The sequence below is a fragment of the Protopterus annectens genome, chromosome 11.part0 (assembly GCF_019279795.1).
Source record: "Protopterus annectens isolate FY-2018-M chromosome 11.part0, PAN1.0, whole genome shotgun sequence".
NCBI classification, from domain to species: Eukaryota; Metazoa; Chordata; order Ceratodontiformes; family Protopteridae; genus Protopterus; species Protopterus annectens.
Window position 1 is genome coordinate 1,113,311,455 of NC_056745.1, and position 18,472 is coordinate 1,113,329,926.

Here is an 18,472-nt window from a genome sequence, read left to right on the forward strand (position 1 = left end):
ATAATATACTTCTGTTAGATAGGATCATAAGTTACATGAGCCTGATGGTGGAAAGAGACAATAAAATGATGTAGTCTACCCTTTTAAGTGTCTTGATATTCTACCTCCCCTCCAGCTTCCCCTTACTCTTTCTACCTGTTCTATGCCTCCTTGAATCCGCTGGAGATTCCCTCTCCATTGCTCATTTCAGCAGTGTAATCTAGGAGTTCAAAACCTCCTCTGTGAAAAAGTACTTTCAGAGATGCTGTTGCCTGTACCTGTTCCCCCCATCCTCTGTTTGAATGATTCTTTCATCTTACCCTGACAGGATGTTGTGCACCATTATACCATGACCCCCTATTAATATTCCAAAACGTGCACGCTGATTGGCCAGTGTGCACATTGTAAATCGACTTATACTAATGGAAAAAGGTCCGGTCGCCTGGACTTTTTCCATTAGTATAAGTCTTTTTTTAAAACACTGTCTCGCTATGTTAAAAGAGTTTAACATAGTGACACAGGTTTAAAAAAAGCAATGGAGATCTCCGTTGCTTTTTTTAAAGCTGTCTCGCTATGTTAAACTCCTTTAACATAGCGACACAGTGTGTAAAAAGCAACAGAGATCTTGCTTTCTCCGTTGCTTTTTTTTTAAACCTGTCTCGCTATGTTAAATGGGTTTAACATAGCGAGACAGCTTTAAAATAAGCAACGGAGATCTCCGTTGCTTATTTTAAAGCTGTCTCGCTATGTTAAACCCATTTAACATAGCGAAACAGTAAAAAGCAACAGAGATCTTGCTTTCTCCATTGCTTTTGGCCACAGCTCTGATGTACTGTGTAGGCATGTGCAGTACATCAGAACTGCCGCGGATGCCAGACAGCTGCGGAAGGGCAGCAAAGAGGCATTATACAATGCCATTATTTAAGAAAAGCAATTGTTTCTTTTCTTAAATAATGTCATAGTATAATAGCAATAACCCACTTCTGGGTGTGGGTAATGCGGGATTTAACCACGGTTGTCTTTGTTTGGTTCCTCGGGCTTCGCCCTCGGGACCAAACCACGCCAACCGTGGTTAAATCCCGCATTACCCACACCCAGGCGTGGGTTATTGCTATAATATCATATCCCTCATCTCTTCTTGTTTTAGCTGAAAAGCACTGTAGCTTAACCTCTCGATCCCACAGATCTTTTGGGTAACATTCAGTTTATTTCCTTTCAGCAGATGAATGTATTTTCCTTACAAGCCCTCCAGAACTGCATGTAGTATTCAAAATTCATAAGCAAGGCCTTTTACACTGGTGGAATCATTGCCTCTTTGCTTCTAGAATTTCTTTCCCTGAGAACATATCATAACTGCTGCAAAAGACTCAGGTGTTTTTTTTTTTTTTTTTGTTTGTTTTTTTACTGTTTGTTTTTTTACTGTTGCTCTTTTTAGACTCACATTTTCAGTATATGTCATCACAGCTCATGACTGTCATAACCAGGCAATATTCTCACCATAATGTCCAGGACAACACTGTCAGGATTAACTCATGCAAAAATCCCAGCACAGTCTACAGTCAAAAATCTTAGCCTAATCCCCAAGTAATAGTCTTGCACCAAGCGTTCCTTGGCAAATTATTTACAATGCAAATTATCTGAATCAGAAATATGACACTTAATTTCAATCTTCAGTTTAGGATTCTGCAGTGAATGAGCTGAGAACGAAGATAAATGTTAAGATCAGTGATACAGAGCTGACATTTATGTATACAGAAACCTAGCCAAAGTTTGATTCTCAGAAGCTCCTCTTACATAACAACTGGTTCTCTGATTATCACTTAATCTTTAAGGACTCATTGGTCCTTGTTCAAATTAGGTATTTCTGCAAGGGGCATTAATTGACAACAATAAATAAATAATAAATGAAATTTTAACAATATAAACAAAATTCCTTCCTTGCTTTTTCCAAAGTGCAAAAATTTAACAAATTCAAGTGGTGTTGAAAAATGGTATTTTTTTTCAAAATTTGCTGATGAAGGAAGAAAGGCAAATATTTTATTTTGTGAAAAAAAAGTATTTGCTTTTTTGCCGTGTAATGATAATATCAGAGGTGATTATACTAAATTCAAGACGATAATTGGTGTACAGCCTCAATATAGGGGGTATTGTCCCCAAATAAAATACTGATTTTCAAAAAAAAATGTGCATTCATTATCAACTTTAGTTTTATGCTTTCAATGTATAATTGTGTCGACTTTTAATAATGACATTGATCAGATTGTAAGTGTAAATAACTTCTGGGCATGCTTATAATGCTTGTTTTATATTTTGTGTATACTACGGAAAACTTTGTATGACATTAGCTGAACTGACACCTGAACAGTATGCTACAGTATTGCTGTTCACTTACCAGATCTATTATTAATTAAATTTGTTTTAGGTAACTGCCCTATTGAATGACTATTTCCACATATTTTTACATTTTCTTAGTGTATTTTGTATGACAAATATCTTGTTACCGATTTAGTTTTTTTTGAAGACTTTGAAAATGACACTGACACATAAATATTTTTATTAAGATATTTTCTTTCCTTGTTCTCCTCTGACATCAATGCCACTCATGCCATTCAGCTGGCCCATTTGTTCATCTTGGGATGAGAACTCTTTGGTCCTTTCTATCCCCCTAGGGTGGGAGTTGTGTGTGCCAGGAGTGGTGCTATCATTCAGGGGGAGGGGTGGTTAAAAGTTTCCCATACTGAGCCTTAACAGCATGCAGCACATGGCCAGATCATGCTCAGGGTTTGGCATCAGCAACAGCATCTCACTCACTTTCACAAGTAACGTAACCCATCAGGACTACCCTGCCCTCCTCCCTCCCACTTTGAAGTCAATGCGGCTGTGTGATATTGGTCTCCACTAGAGATTCTGTCATGAAAACATGCACCCCAGGTATGTACCCCACATCCTCCTCTGAAAGAGAGGTGAGTCAGCAAATTCCACATAATATCCTTTCCCTTTATCAGTGCTAGCAGGTCCTTGAGCTACCAAATAGACTTCAGTCATCTGGGTCATAGTCAGGGCTTTATCTGTCTATGCTGATAGAGTTGGCAAGAGGTTAATTTATCCAAACTGCTGTTATAGCAATAATTTTTTCAGAAGTGTCATAAAATCTGAATTGGCTGCTTACAGTTTTTCAGTAAGGACATCTTTAATCCATGGGATTCATGAAGACATGATACTCACCACAAGAACTGGTATGATGCAAGCCTTAGAATAAACTCTTGGGGTTATTAAATATGATGTTAATAGGACTTATTATAGTGATATATTCAAAATGTTCAAAGTATTATGGTGTACCTTCGATTTCAGCTTAAATAATCATACAAGTGCTTTGTAGCTATTCCTCTTCTAAGCATTTTACTGCTTATTAGTTCGTGTATGTATGTATGTATGTATGTGCAAATGTATTTATTTATAATCAACTTTTCCGTGCATCATCCAAAGTTTGGTGAAAACAATTCTGACTTTTCTTAATGTATTCCAAAATTTTTGTAGCATGCATTGTAGAAAAATAGTTTGACTATGAAATGTACCATGAAAGCAATAATTTTTGCAGCTAGATATTTGTAGTCCAGTTAAGAGATGAACAAGCAGTCAGAGAAGAAGGAACAAAGAAGCACTTTATATAGTGCACTGATGGCTTAATCACCACACACATGGAATGTCCAATGAAGAAAGCTGCTTACATTGCAACAGAACATTATTTTATGAATTCCCTAAAACCAGGGAACTATAATCTAATTGACATGGTTCTCATAATCAAATTTCTCAAATGAACTTGTAATGACAAAAGACTGCACTTCTTTTTGACTGTTTTATGTAATAATTTATGTCTGTGTGTGTATGTATGTCTGTCTGTGTGTGTTGGCAGGAGAAGCAGGTGGTGACCTTAGCACCCTTAGACATACTATAATTAATTCTGCAGTTGCTACAACTGAAGGATGAGTAGACACTCCAAAAACACTGATATCTACCGCCACATCAGTCTTATGAAATGTAAAACTAGCAGGCTGCCTTATAGCAGTGCTATCTCCTGAACTAAGATTAAAGGAATTGTACATCAATTATTTCCCTTTACTCTGATATAGAAGTCAGTGTCCATAGTAACAACAACAGCACTAGCCACTGGTCATTGTGCACATTATTTACAATGAATTCCATCTGTATTTGGTCAGACTGAGGTGATCGGCAGAATATGGAAGACCTTGTATCCAAGAACCAGTCTCTTGTACAGTGTGACCTGAGGTGAACAAAATGTTTGTGCACAGAAGCATTGAAACAGACAGATCTTAAAAATATTTCAAACTTGCAGACTAGCAAGCTCCTTCCTGAAAACTGTAGAGCTAAACTGTACTGTTTCTGAACAATAAACTACAAATAAGTGAATGTCCCACTAAGAGACTAATGGTTTTGAAATCTATTAGATACTTCACTCTAACGCACTTTTTCTTTAAAAACTGTGTTTAGAAATGTGGCAGTGTAAAGTATCTAGCAGCTTTTAAAGCTGTTTAGGCTTCTGGCTCTATTCTACAGAAGCCAGTACGGCCTATTGTTACACTCCAGTGTGAGACTAGAGCTTAAAGATTCTTAGCATCAGGTTCTTAACAAGTCTATCTTTTTTCCAAGTCTCCGAGCATAATCATTGCACTCCATGCACTGCAATACACTAACTAACCGAATAACATAATAACAGTGAGTAGTACATTGTATATGTAACTGTATTAATAATTCATCATTAGGAGAACTGAGTCATTAATAATACTGTATGCCTATTTATTAACAGATATGTATTTTATACTTATATATAGCTGAACCAGCAGTTCTTAGTTTTTTAGATGTGTACTTGGCTAATGACCACAGGGGCCTTTTTAAGACTAGCTTTCATCCCAAAGGTATCTGCCATGTTTAAGGAACCTTAAGACTGATGTAGACTCAGACATGGGAGGTCAAACATTTACAGGCTGCTTCTGTCCATTAAGATCATATATGTGCCAGAACGGGGTGAATTTCCAGTTCCCATTCATTGGTCCAAGGTATGCTTGAATTGGGTTAATGAAGAACTCTGCTTCACATGGATGGGAAGCCTTTTCCAGAGAAGGGGTATTCTCTGAGACAAATACCTCTCCCTGAACCATGTCTTTTTTATGTTGCAAACAAGGTTTAAGTATGTTGATAGGGTAATTCTGTAGCTACTTGTTTTGCAGATATGCAGAAGATCCAGCAGAATGGGATCCAAGACTGCCTTATATGCCAGGCATAGATCACTCCTCAGTAGTCTGTAAGAGATCAATTACAGGAATTTGGCTTTGAGGTGATCCCTTTAGGATATGTTGTTTATATCCCATATCCTTTTTTAAGCTACCTCTGTGGACATTCTAGTTGCTGCACGTGCTTGCTCAGTACATACCAAAGGGAGCATTATACTCAGTGACTGGTCTGATGAAGGCCAAATACAGTGGAACCATAACTTCCTTGGACCCAGATGCCATACCCTTGCTTATACGTTGTGCAGCATAGAATGATTTCCTTACTATCATAAACACAGGATAATCAAAGGCCAGGTTACAATTGACAAGGATCCCCAAGTCCCAGGCTACTGCAGCTATTCTTATGGGTGTGTCATCAATGAGGTAATCTCCAGGGGTAACCAACTTCCTGAAAGATCCCATCATGCATTTTTGGCACAGAATTCTAGACTGTGGTTTTGCACAAGTTTTTTTGTCTGAGTCAGTTGTTCTTGGAGGATATCAGTGTCTTGGGGGGGATTGTTATGTATTTTCAAATGTTACCTTCATTGTTTTGTCTACGTATTGCATTTAAAATCAGCAACAAATGTTATACATTTAAAATGTAGACAGTAAAGTTGTCCCATGCATTCTGATGAGATAATTTACTTGGCATCAGTTGAAGCTTTCATTATTTCAGTAAAGAATGAACTCCCATAATCCAATTTACCTTTTCTTTTTAACACCTTTATTTTCTGTGTCTAACTGTTTATAGACATTGTTGCTTGCAAAAGCAAAAGAAGAGTTGGAAAAGGAGAAGAGGGACAGAGAAATTGAGAAAGCCCGAATCCTCACAGAGAGCGTTCCTCAGCTTGAGTTTTCACAGCTTTCCATTGAGGAGCTCCAAGTAAGAACCGCATGTTTGTTAATTTCATGAATCAAGTGAGATGAGATATTCAGTGCAAACAATGAAGATCTTGATTAAGAAACCAGCAGTATTATCTCATTTAAGTTTTAAGTTTTTAGACCTTCATATTAACCACAAATTGCGTTTTAAGATCCAGAAACAATTTTTAGCATTTATGCTATTCTTCAGCTTATCCTCTATTCTGTTCCTCCTCCTACTGTGCCATCTTTCATCCTACAATGATAATATATTGCAATATTTCTCCAACTCTATCCCAGCCACCTATCCCTACTTCCTCTTTACACTCTCCACATATTGCACCAAACCTATTTAATATTGCCCTCACCTTTATTCCAAACATAGGCTGATTAACTGTACTTCAACTCAAACCAAAATAAAATTAAGTACATGAATCATCTCTAAAAAACAAGCATGCATAATTTCCCAATATACTAAAAGCCTTCTAGGAGGAGATATACACCCTATTCCTTGCCCCACCTATCTCAATGAACACAAAGATAATTCTATCCCACACACTTCTGTAACCCAACAACAGCCAATTGCCAACCCTGGTGATCTAATTTTGTCTGCAACAAATGTTAGAAGTATAAGAAATAAAACAGCTGAACTATATGCCTGGATTACCAAACATAAGCCTGATGTTCTCGGCTTCTCGCTGTAACTGAAACTTGGCTTAAACCCAGCAGAAATGATTCTGAAGTTATACTTCCTGGCTATAATATCATCCATAATGACTGCATAAAGAGGAAAGGTGGTGGTATTGCATTAATATTTCCCAGTACCTACCACATTTCCCCTTATAGCAAAACAACACCAAAATTCAGTTTGGCAGAGCTTCTTATTGCTTTCCTCAAAATAAACAATTATAAACAAATATGTATTACTGTCCATACCTCCTTTGCAACAATACAGCTATACTGAAGAAACGCCAGCTGGAACGACAACAGAAGTAAAAAAGCACAAAAATAGGCTGGAGTCACTGATGGATGCATAATAAATGATATCCGAAGAAAAGTAACAAACTACTTTTTTCGACCGTAAGCTAGTAAAACATTTAACGCTTTCATCCACATAGGTGGACTTCTTCAGAATGCCTTTTTACTGGCTGACAAGACTTTTTTTAAAAAACTTTTTGGCACCAATCCCGCCTCCAAGTCATAATAGCTTAAAGCAACATTGTTCCAAAAGGTTACAATATATACAATGCAATTTTTAAAATCAGCCACATATAAAACTGTCTGAGACAACATAAAATAAAATGCATTAAACAAGACTAAACAAATCTAACGATCCTAGCGTAGACATCATAAAAACATTTAATGTAATGTCTATATATCATGTATGTTAAATAAAAAATCAGAATTCAATACACAGGAGGTTCAGATTTAAAAGTTTACTAGTTTACACCAGGAGGCAAAAAAACATACAAGTACAGAATTTTGTCTGACATGAAGCAGGAAGCACACAATTTTATATAGGTTTAACATTTAGCTATGCCCACCTTACTGACGTGATATGTCACAGGGCATCTACATCACTTTAGCTTACAAGCCTCTGTTATTTTAATCTGCTGATGCAGTATGTTTTTTAAAAAAAAATTTTCCTCTAGATACAATACGGCCTTGCTATCCAGCTAGTCAGCCATAATGTCTTTCTGTAAAGTTACTTATTCAAGGTTTCATATCAGTTCGAATACAATGGCAGCTTCAGTCTTTTAATGCATGTCTTTGTTCTGTTACACATCCTCACACAGCTGCGTGATATCTAAGTAACACATATACAAGGCCATCTCATTCTAACAGGAAAGAGCAGAAGATTATTATTTCACACATTTAATTTCCTGACCCAGCAGATAATCACTTGTGAAAAGCATAAACATTAAAACTTGCTAAGCTAGCATTCTGTCAGGGTCAGGGATCAGCTTTTGCTTCAAGCCACACTGCAGTTTCAAAACTACTTCACATTTAGACATGAATTAATTTTACTACTATATGATTAATAGAATAAAATGCATTATATACTACTTTGCTTTTAAACCAGCATTTCTCATGTATTCAAATACACATTTTTCTAACAATGTACTAACCTAATAATAATTTAAAGTTAAAATTGACTATAAAGATGCTATAAATTTCTGTAGGCATGGAAATAATGACCCTAGATGAAGTAAAAATCTAATAAAATGAAAGATCCCGTGACAATTCTTCAATAAATATATCCTGTTATCGTTTAAAAAATAATCTAATAAGCAATTATAAACAAGGTGACATCTCATGATATGTTTTCATACAACGTATACTAACTTAATTCCAATATAGGTTTAATAGTGAAATGGTCATTCAATCCTGGTTTTTTCCAGCATCCGTAAAAATTTGCCATATAACTTCTTTTTTACTTAATATGGCTTTATAATTTCCACCTATAGGTTCTGTTTTTACTTGGTCTATAATGGCAAATTTAAACACATGCTTTTCTCTATATTCAAATATGTGTCTGCTTTAAGCTATTATGACTTGGAGGCGGGATTGGCGCCAAAAAGTTTTTAAAAAAAGTCTTGTCAGCCAGTAAAAAGGCATTCTGAAGAAGTCCACTTATGTGGATGAAAGCGCTAAATGTTTTATTAGCTTACAGTCGAATAAAGTAGTTTGTTACTTTTCTTCGGATATCATTTATTGTGCATCCATCAGTGAATACAGCTATACTGCAAGATATCCTACATTGAGTTTCCATTACATTTTCACAAGAAAAAATTTACTAGGTGATGTGAATGTCGATTGATTGGACATGAGCTCTAACTCCCCTATATCTAGCATTAACCTATATGGTTTCACACAACTAATTAATATCCCCACACATTATAGCAAGACATTAAATTCTCTATTAGACTGGATCCTAGTATCAGACCCTAGGAAATACTCCATCACAGGTACAATATCAGACTATCTCAGTAATCTTATCCCAATTTATATGACTAGACATCTCACATATTCAGTTAAACAGCATATTTATAAAACAACATGTAGTCTTTTCAAATTTAACCCAGAAATGTTCATTACTACACTATCATCTATTAACTGGAACTTGTTAAAAATTCTCCTCTTAGATGATGCTGTTACTGAATTCAGTGCAATGTTTCTAAATATCCTAAAGAGCACCTCCTAAAAGGAAGAGACTGAAAACAAATAATGTAATTTGGCTATCCAAAAAGAGTAGAATGCTAATGCAAGATAGAGAAAAAGCATGGAAAGAACGGCAGAAATTTAAAACACCTCAATATCTTGAAAACTTCAGAATGCTTCGCAATCATACTAAAAAGCAAATATATGAAGACAAAAACTATACTATAATACCTTTCAAAATAATACTAAACACAGCCCTAAAAATATTGGGCATCCATTAAAGAAATGTTATATCCTGGCCAAAAAGTCAACCCAAACTTCTCTCCTGATAATTCACCACTCACAACAGCAATACAGTTCAACTCTTACTTTACAGATAGTATAGCATCTCTAACCAAGGATTCCTCAACATCTAATCCCAACCCTGGCCAACAGCCACATATCACCACATCAACTTGCACTTTCAAACCTCTGACCACATCCTATATAAAACTACTCTTAAACAAACTTAAACCATGATCTTCTTTAGCTGATGACCTTCCAAGCGAGTACCTAAAAAGAGCAGCCAATAGCATTGCCTATCCTGTTTCAATCCTTTTAAATAGGTCAGTCCAGAATTCCCATATTCCCTCCATCTGTTAAAAGTCACACATTATCCCTCTGCACAAAGGAGGAAATTCAACAGACATTAATAACTTTAGACCTATATCAATTTTATCTCCCCTTGCCAACATACTTGAAAAATGTATTCACAAACAATTGCTAGATTATCTCCTGCAGGAAGTACTCCTATCCCCTACACAACATGGCTACTGTCCTTCCCACAGTACTAGCACTGCCCTTCTAACCTATATTGATACTGTCAATAAAGCTAGAGATAATGGCAAACTAGTCTCTTCCGTATTTCTAGACTCATCTAAAGCCTTCGAGACAGTTGTCACAGCAAACTTCTACTTTAAATGTCCTGACTAGGTCTCTCTCAGCCCATCCTTCTGTGGTTCAATAACTACCTGACCAATAGGTATCAGTCAGTAAAATGGCACTTTACCCTCTCTCCATACATCCCAGTCACCACTGGTGTACCACAAGGCTCTATCCTTGATCCCCTCCTCTTTAACATTTTCACCAACGCCCATACCTCTCAACTGTACAGATTTTCACAGAATGCCAGATTTTTCTCTCATATTTTTGATCTGTGTTTCATAAAATTTTGTTTTTCTGGCAAATTAGAAGCAAATCATTTGAGATCGATGTTAGAAAATAATGACAGATGTTTGAGTTTCAGACTTCTTATCCTTCAGAAAATTCATGCTAATGCAAAGCCTGTTCATCTATCAACTTTCTAAGTTTGTAAGAGTAATATTTAAAAGTTGTCCCTATGTTTTGGCCTTTGTCCCACTTTTATTTAAGGCTTGGTCCAGATTTCTTGTTCTAAGAGGCTGAGAGGTATGTGGCAACACTCTCTATACTTCCACACAACAGGCCACACTAATACAATACGCAGATGATTCCACTCTCATTCACACATCTGACAACATGGTACACCTCCAAAAAAGTACTCAGGAAGCTTTAATAGCCACTGAAACATGGTTTTGTAACTCACAGCTCATGCTCAGTCCAAAAAAAGACCAAACTACTATTTTTCCCCAAATCCCCCTCTCATGAAAAAACAAAATGTAAAGTCCTCTCTCTTGATAATACAACCATTGAAGTCACTTCTCATAGCAAACTATTAGAGGTGATAGTGGATGATAACCTTACATTCAGTCTGCATATACAAAATTGCATAAGAAAAACTCGTCAAAAACTAAGGATGCTTTACAGACCCAAAAACTTTCTCAGTGACAAAACTAAAACTACACTTGCCCCTACTTATCTCCTCCTCACTCTTCTTTAAGGTGATCCCACCCTTACTAACCTCCTGGCTTCACAAAAATTTAAACTTGAACAATGCTATAACAAAGTTGCTAAATTTGCAGCACATACTCCCTTCAGAACCCACCACTATATAGCACTGAAAAGACTAAATTGGTTAGAGCTTCCACATCAACTATCATGTACACAACTTCTTACCACCTAACAAAATTATCCAGCATCCACCTGCCTGTCCAGCACTAAAAAAAAAAAAAAAAAAAACATTCTAAACAATTATGTTCTCAGTCAGTCATTGAGATGCAGTGACCAAAAACACCTGTCTACAAACTTAGCACATCTGCCGGGCATTTTCTGTACGTGTACAAGGTTGGTAAGGCCCGGAATTTTGTACCTGTATCCATCAGGTCTATACCCTCCCTCCCATCTTTCAAAACTACTTTGAAGACTTCCTAGCCACAATCCACCTCTGTTCTTGCTCAAAACCAGGATAAACTGTATCCCTAAATGTGAACAAGCATCTTTCATTCCTTATACCTCCGTGCTCTCCCTTCTTCACTTACTTCCTTACTGCTAATTCTGTGCCCTGACTTTCTCTCTAAATATACCATAAGCCTGTTTTTCCCTCACTTCATATTGCAGTTCCTATTTATATTAGACTAACCTACATTTAATTTCTCTACAAACTGTCTAAAATTTCTCTAAATATTAAATGATTGTCATAAACCTTGTATCAATTCTTAGCCAATGTTTTTATATTATGTCTAATTTGTTATAATTATTTAACTGTAGATGTTTTTTGTTTTATTTTTGGAGATTATAAAATTATTGCTCTTAAAATGTTTTGTAATAATTTGGAGCTTCTCTTCCCAGTCCTCCTATGAAAATGGGCTTCTACCCAGTCAGACATTCACGGTAATCAGATATCAATAAATAAATACATAAATAAATAAAACTAATGCTTTTCCAATGTAGGTTTTCCAGATCTAAAAGTAGCAATGCATTTGTAATTATGTTGCTTATTATATCAATATTATGAACAAAACTATTTCTGTTGAATTTGTTCTGTGGTATGATTTACAGTCTATTTAAATAGAGAATTGAGTTGTTTACACTGACAAAAATATTTAGCTTTATTTATTGATTTATTTATTTAACATTTGTTAACCGGGAAAGTCCAACCAGGACAAAGCCTATTTTCAGTGGAGGCCTGGGGAGAAACGCTCCAGACATATGCTTTATTTCAAGATGTTCCACTAGAAAGAGTATGAGTGAACAAAAAGTTACATAAGAAAGGTTTGTAAAAAGCACAGATGTGTTTAACATTCTTGTATATGGCACCATGCGGGCCGCAGTGGTGCAGTGGTTAGCGCCTTCGCCTCACAGGAAGAGGTTCTCCCATTTGATTCTCGGCTGGAGCACCTTCTGTGTGGAGTCTGCATGTCCTCCCCACGGTCGAGTGACATTAAAGACATGCAGGTAGGTGCGAGCGTGAATGGGTGTGCCTTCTTTGAAGGTTGGGCATTGGTCTGGCAACTTGGCACCGTAAAAATCCACTGCTAATCATTAGGAGACCGGAGTCTCACTGTGGCGACCCCTAACTGGGAAAAGTCAAAAGACAAAGTATAAGGCACCATGCAATATAAACACATCAGAATGTGAAAAAATTTGTAAAGAAATATACAATGTTAACTAAATAAACAGACTCATCACAGACTTGTGCATAGATATCCATTTACTGTTAGCACCTCCACATGATAAGATTATATGCATTAAAAAGACATTTATAAAGCTGTATAATATGTGAAGTGAACAAGCATCAAAACACAGATAGTCGATGCTAACACATTGAAAACAATACTTTGAAATTACAACCTATCACAAAAAGAAATCTGATAGTTTCCTTTTGGTTAACCAAAACCCTACCACTAATTTCAGACAAACATTTTATGAATAATGTTAGCATTATAGACAAGGTTTTTCCTAATGTTGGGTTTAGGGTTGGGGTTTGGAGGAAGGAGCATGGTTAGGGTAAGAATACATTACTAAGGATGAGTGGGGGGTTCAATCAGTAAACAAGTAAGCTTTACCTGTAATATTACCCTGGGACAAAACAAGCTCTAAGTCACTCTGTCACATCCTTCAAGATGTTTTCCTTTTTCTCAGTCTCCTCCTCCTCCTCATATATGCTGATCTTTTTTTCCAGTACTTTCCATTCCCTTTAGTAGTCTTCTACTGTAACACAGTGTGTTGTGACACAACACAATCCTTCTGTTAATTTTTTTTTTTTGCTTTTCCATTCCTTAACTGCATCCATGCAAACCTCTTATTGCATCCTTGTTCTTTCTGTATAGCATATGCGACTGTCCTCTTCTGGCTTATTCATGACTTTCCTCACCCGTGTGCATTTCCCTTATCTCCCTTCAGCACCCTGATAGATTAGAAGGAGACGTGTCTTCCCCAAGTGTGCAGCAGCTTTATTTACTGCTACTACACTGTGATCAAAACAGCACTCTAAACACAACCTGCTCTCACAAGTAGAAAAGAGGGTCCTGCACATACATGTGCATATGAGATTTTCTTCAGATCCCTCTTATAGATAGAGAGTTTCCATCTCCAGGCTGAGTACAAACTACTGATTCCATTAATAATTCCTACTATTTGGACAAAGTACCACTAAGATGGGAAAGGTTGCTTAAGAGACTGACATTTCAATGCCAGAACAATCTATGTCCTTAGAAGCAATTTGTTGCAGTCAACATGTTGTGAAGAAGGCCAGCAAATCAACCACTGACTAAAAATGCTTGAGAAACTAAAACAAGCTACCAAACCTGACAGTAACTTACAGATGTCAATAAATATGTCAGAGATGGATGGTCTAATGACTGGATAAAGACAAAGTAAGCAATATGCAACTACAACACCATCAGGGCATAATTGTTTAAGCACAGCAGTCAGTTACTGTACCAAGACAGAACTGTTGCACTTACTTTGTTTTTAAACCCCACCTGTGCCTGCTGACCATCAGCCCAATCAGTCCCCTGTGAGGTGAGAGATGATTACAGGGCCATCATGCAGGCAGATATTGGGCTCTCCCTCCTGGCCCTGGGAGCTCCCAACACCCCTCAACAGCTTCAGAGCGATTCGTATATTGCCAGTGTATTGGAGAGAAGCATATAAGCTTCTCCATGTGACTGCTCCCTGGCATAAATGGCTATGCCACATTACCACATCCCTCTGGCCCAGACCACATGTGTTTGCACCGCCCAGACCTCCCACTGAGTGTCACCCAACTGATGAGCCAAGCCACCCCCTCCTCCCAGGATGGGTGCCACTCACTCCCATACTCCTGCCCTCTCCTTTCAGCTCCCACACCGGCTAATCAAACATGGACTGTCTGGGTCCCAATTAAGGCTTTATCCCTCTGTGCTATGGGAGGGGGTTGTTCCTCCTCTTTAATGAGGGGGCCATATGTATACAGTAATCTGCCCTTTGATTAATGTGGCCAAGGGAGTAAAAAAGTCATTCCATGTCGCTCAACTTATAAGTAAGAGTATGACATCCAAGTCCAAGGAAGTCATAGTACCACTTTATTTCTCCCTTATCAGACCCATCATTGAGTATAATGCCTGCTTTGGAATATTCCTGACCAGACATATGCAACAGTTGGAATGCCCACAAAGGTTCCTTACCAGGAGAATCCAGGGTATAAAAGCATTGTCCTGTACAGCTCACTTTAAAGCCTTATCTCTGTACTCTGTCTCCTACAGGTTACTGGCAGGCAATCTATGCTTGGCATACAAGGCATCCTTAGATCCAGCTCTTATGGACATTTTGCACATCCACAAAATGAACAGCATCAGAACCACTAGATCCAAGGATTTAAATTTTGCTTGTGACATAAATAAGACAGGTTGGTGAGACAGATACATGTCTCAGAAGATCCCCATGCTTTAGAACAGGTTCCCATCCATATGAAGCAGAGTCCATCATGGGCGGAAATTCCCAGATATGCTCTGAATTGTTTCATAACGGTACAAAATATACCAAACCTACAGACATAGCCAATATCCTGGCAGACAGATTCAGCGCAAACTTCTCCACCCCCCCAAAGGAGCAAATGTCTATCCCAACTGAATGAAACCTCCCTGACATCACAGATGCACAGGTGAAAGCTGCCCTCTCCAAAGCAAAAAACACAGCATCTATGGGACCGGACGGTGTCCCAGGCTGTGTCTTACATGAGCTCCAAGAAGAACTGAACCCTCACATTAAGTCACTGTTCAAACTTAGCCTTACTACAGGATATGTACCCAAAGAATGGCGTACAGCTACAGTGGTCCCACTCCACAAAGGTGGTGCCACAACGGACCCTGGAAACTATCGCCCCATAAGCCTGACTAGTCTGGTCTGTAAAGCTATGGAGCGTATTATCATAGAACTCATAAACAAATACATTGGGAGCCTCCAGACACTGGACCCTACCCAATTCAGCTTTGTTAAAGGCAGATCCTGCCTCTTAAACCTAGTTGATTTCTTTGAAACAGTTACCAAAGCCATAGATGAGGGCAAGGTAGTCCACACAGCCTACCTGGACCTCACAAAAGCCTTCGACACAATACCCCACTTGGGCATCATAAATAAGCTTACCAGCTTAAATATCAACCCCTATAACACAAGATGGGTTGCAAACTGGCTCAGAGATAGAACCCACATGGTCTGAATCGCAAGTGCCATGTCCGAATCCAAACTAGTTACAAGTGGCATCCCACAGGGCTCAGTTCTGGGACCTCTCTTGTTCGATATATACTTCTCTGAGGTTCAGGCTAACACGGGGGGGATTATAGCTGACAAAGTTTGCAGATGACTGCAAACTGGGGGCCATAATCGAATCTCCAGCTGACACAAGCATCCTCTAAAAGGGTCTCACAGAGACAGATGCTTGGTGCCAGAGCCACGGCCTCAAGCTAAATGCTAAAAAGTGCATAGTCATCCCCTTTGGGAAAAACAAGGTGCCCACAAATTACCACATAGGTGGTAATTCATTAAGTACGGAAGAAGTAATTAGAGATTTGGGGACCAATGTAGACAGTAATCTCTCCTTTGATAATCACATTGCCAAAGTGGTTAGAAAGACCTTCTATATAGCCCACCTTATCACGAAAGAGTTCGCATCTAGATTAAGAGAGGTCATTGTGCCCCTCTACTCAGGCCCATAATTGAATACAATGCCCCTTTTGGGAGGTACCTTACCCGACACCTGCAGCAACTGGAGAGACCCCAAAAGTACCTCACCAAGAGGATCATGGGCTCCAAACAGATGTCCTATGCAGCTCAACTAAAGAAACTCCAGCTCTACTCAGTTGCTTACCGCCTACTCAGAGGCGATCTATGCCTGATGTACAAAGCCATGTCAAACCCAGAATTAATGGACATGCTCCACCTCAAAAAAATCCAAGTCCCTTAGAGCTACACGCTCCAGGGAACTAAACCTCAGCACAAAAATAAATAGGACATGCTGGAGGGACAGATTCATTTCCCAGAGGCTCCCCTCACTCTGGAATAGAATCCCAATTCATGTTAGACATAGCCCCTCGCTGACCCTCTTCAAGCGAAATTTGGATGTGTGGATGGGAAATCGCAAATTCACCTCTGGGATCTCCCCTGTGTCCCTGCTAGACAGAGGCACAGTAAACTAATCTTAAAAGGGTACTTTCTGTGACCTACTTTACAGAGGCACAGTAGGCTAATCTAATAGGAAGGCGGAAGCCAAATACACTCTGGCTAGGCTTATAAATGCCCTAGGGCAGATAGCCTAGTATCTACCTATGAACCTATGAACATGACATAAAACGTATATAAAGCTTGAATCATTTAAAAATATACAAGTCATTTAAAAATATGCAAAGTATGAAAAAAATTCAAAAAATACAAAGCAAGAAATTTACTTTGGCATATGATTTAAAACATACCCAGCTTAAAAGCAGACAGTAGAAACATATTAATAAGTGAAGCTGATACATAGGATTTGAACCACAGACTGGAACAAGGCATTAAAGCATAAATTGACACTTTGATTAGTTGTCAGAGGCAGATGTAATGCAAGAATGGAAAAATGTAGATAGAATTTAAAACATATTATGAGGTTATGGATGGGAGGAGATTTATGTAGGGTCTTTTCGGTATCATAGCAGGGATATAGATAGATAGATAGATAGATAGATAGATAGATAGATAGATAGATAGATAGATAGATAGATAGATAGATAGATAGATAGAGGTGTGGTTGTGTGTACCTTTAAAAATGCTTAGTACCTATAATACATAGAGTTTTCAAGTTTCACTCTTAAAGAAGAAACTGCAGTGGTAACCCTGTAAAACCCTGCATTTATTTAATATTTCTGCATCACGTCTAATTTCTTGCTGTCAGTCTCTTAATCCAACCTACCACAAATATGAGGCTTACTTTCCTCATACACCATCCACTCCTTCCCCCCATACTAAAGACGCACAAATTCCTTGTTCTATCCACTTCTTGACCATATCATTTTTCCCAACAATCTACCACTTTTGACCATAGTTTTCTAACATACTTACAACTAACAATGCATGTATATCAGCTCCCATTTTTCCATGCCTCCAACATCTAAATGTTACAATGTTCATTGTTCTGTGATTAGCTGCATATCATCCAAGCAGGATTCTAAGCTGCATCGCATATAAAGATCCAGTCAGTATTAACTTCTGGCATACCTTCCACGCCTCCTTCCATATATCATCTCCTGGCCTGTCCTCACTCTGCTTTCCTTATCTTTTTTATACCCTTCATTCCCCTCCCCCTTTATTCAGATCCTTATATGTCATTCCATGCCTTTTGTTTTCCTCTGTGCTCCACCTCCTGCATGTGACACTGCCCTGCTCTTTATTAATCTGTCACCACACTTCCTTTCCCTCGTTTCCACATTCTGCAAAACTGTCTAGCGACCCTTTTCAGCTACTCATTTATAAGAGCTCCCCTTTTTCACTTCTCTTTAAATCTTCAGATTTCTTAGTTTATGGTTTTGTCTCCTTAACCAGAACCCAACCTGATGTCTTTTCTGTCTGTCCATCTATGTATCTATCTGTCTGTCTGTATATTACATTTATTTACTAGGTAAGTAAACTGGTCTGTAGAACCTTTTCAGCCTTGACCTGGGCCAAAAAGACAAAGACAACAAAAACAATCATAAGAAAAAACAAGATGTAGTCACATAAATAATTGTAGCAAAAATAAAAGTTGAATTTTCAACAACACACAAGCATTTAGC

General features: G+C 38.0%; 1 protein-coding gene across 1 annotated transcript in view; it reads left to right on the top strand.

The window, feature by feature from the left end:
* The window catches only part of LOC122814852 (troponin I, slow skeletal muscle-like), a 143,185-nt gene that overhangs the window by 10,960 nt on the left and 113,753 nt on the right, over nt 1-18,472 (top strand). The window contains exon 4 of the mRNA XM_044087133.1: nt 6,022-6,153. Coding sequence (XP_043943068.1) covers nt 6,022-6,153 — 132 coding nt within the window. The remainder of the gene's footprint in view (nt 1-6,021; nt 6,154-18,472) is intronic.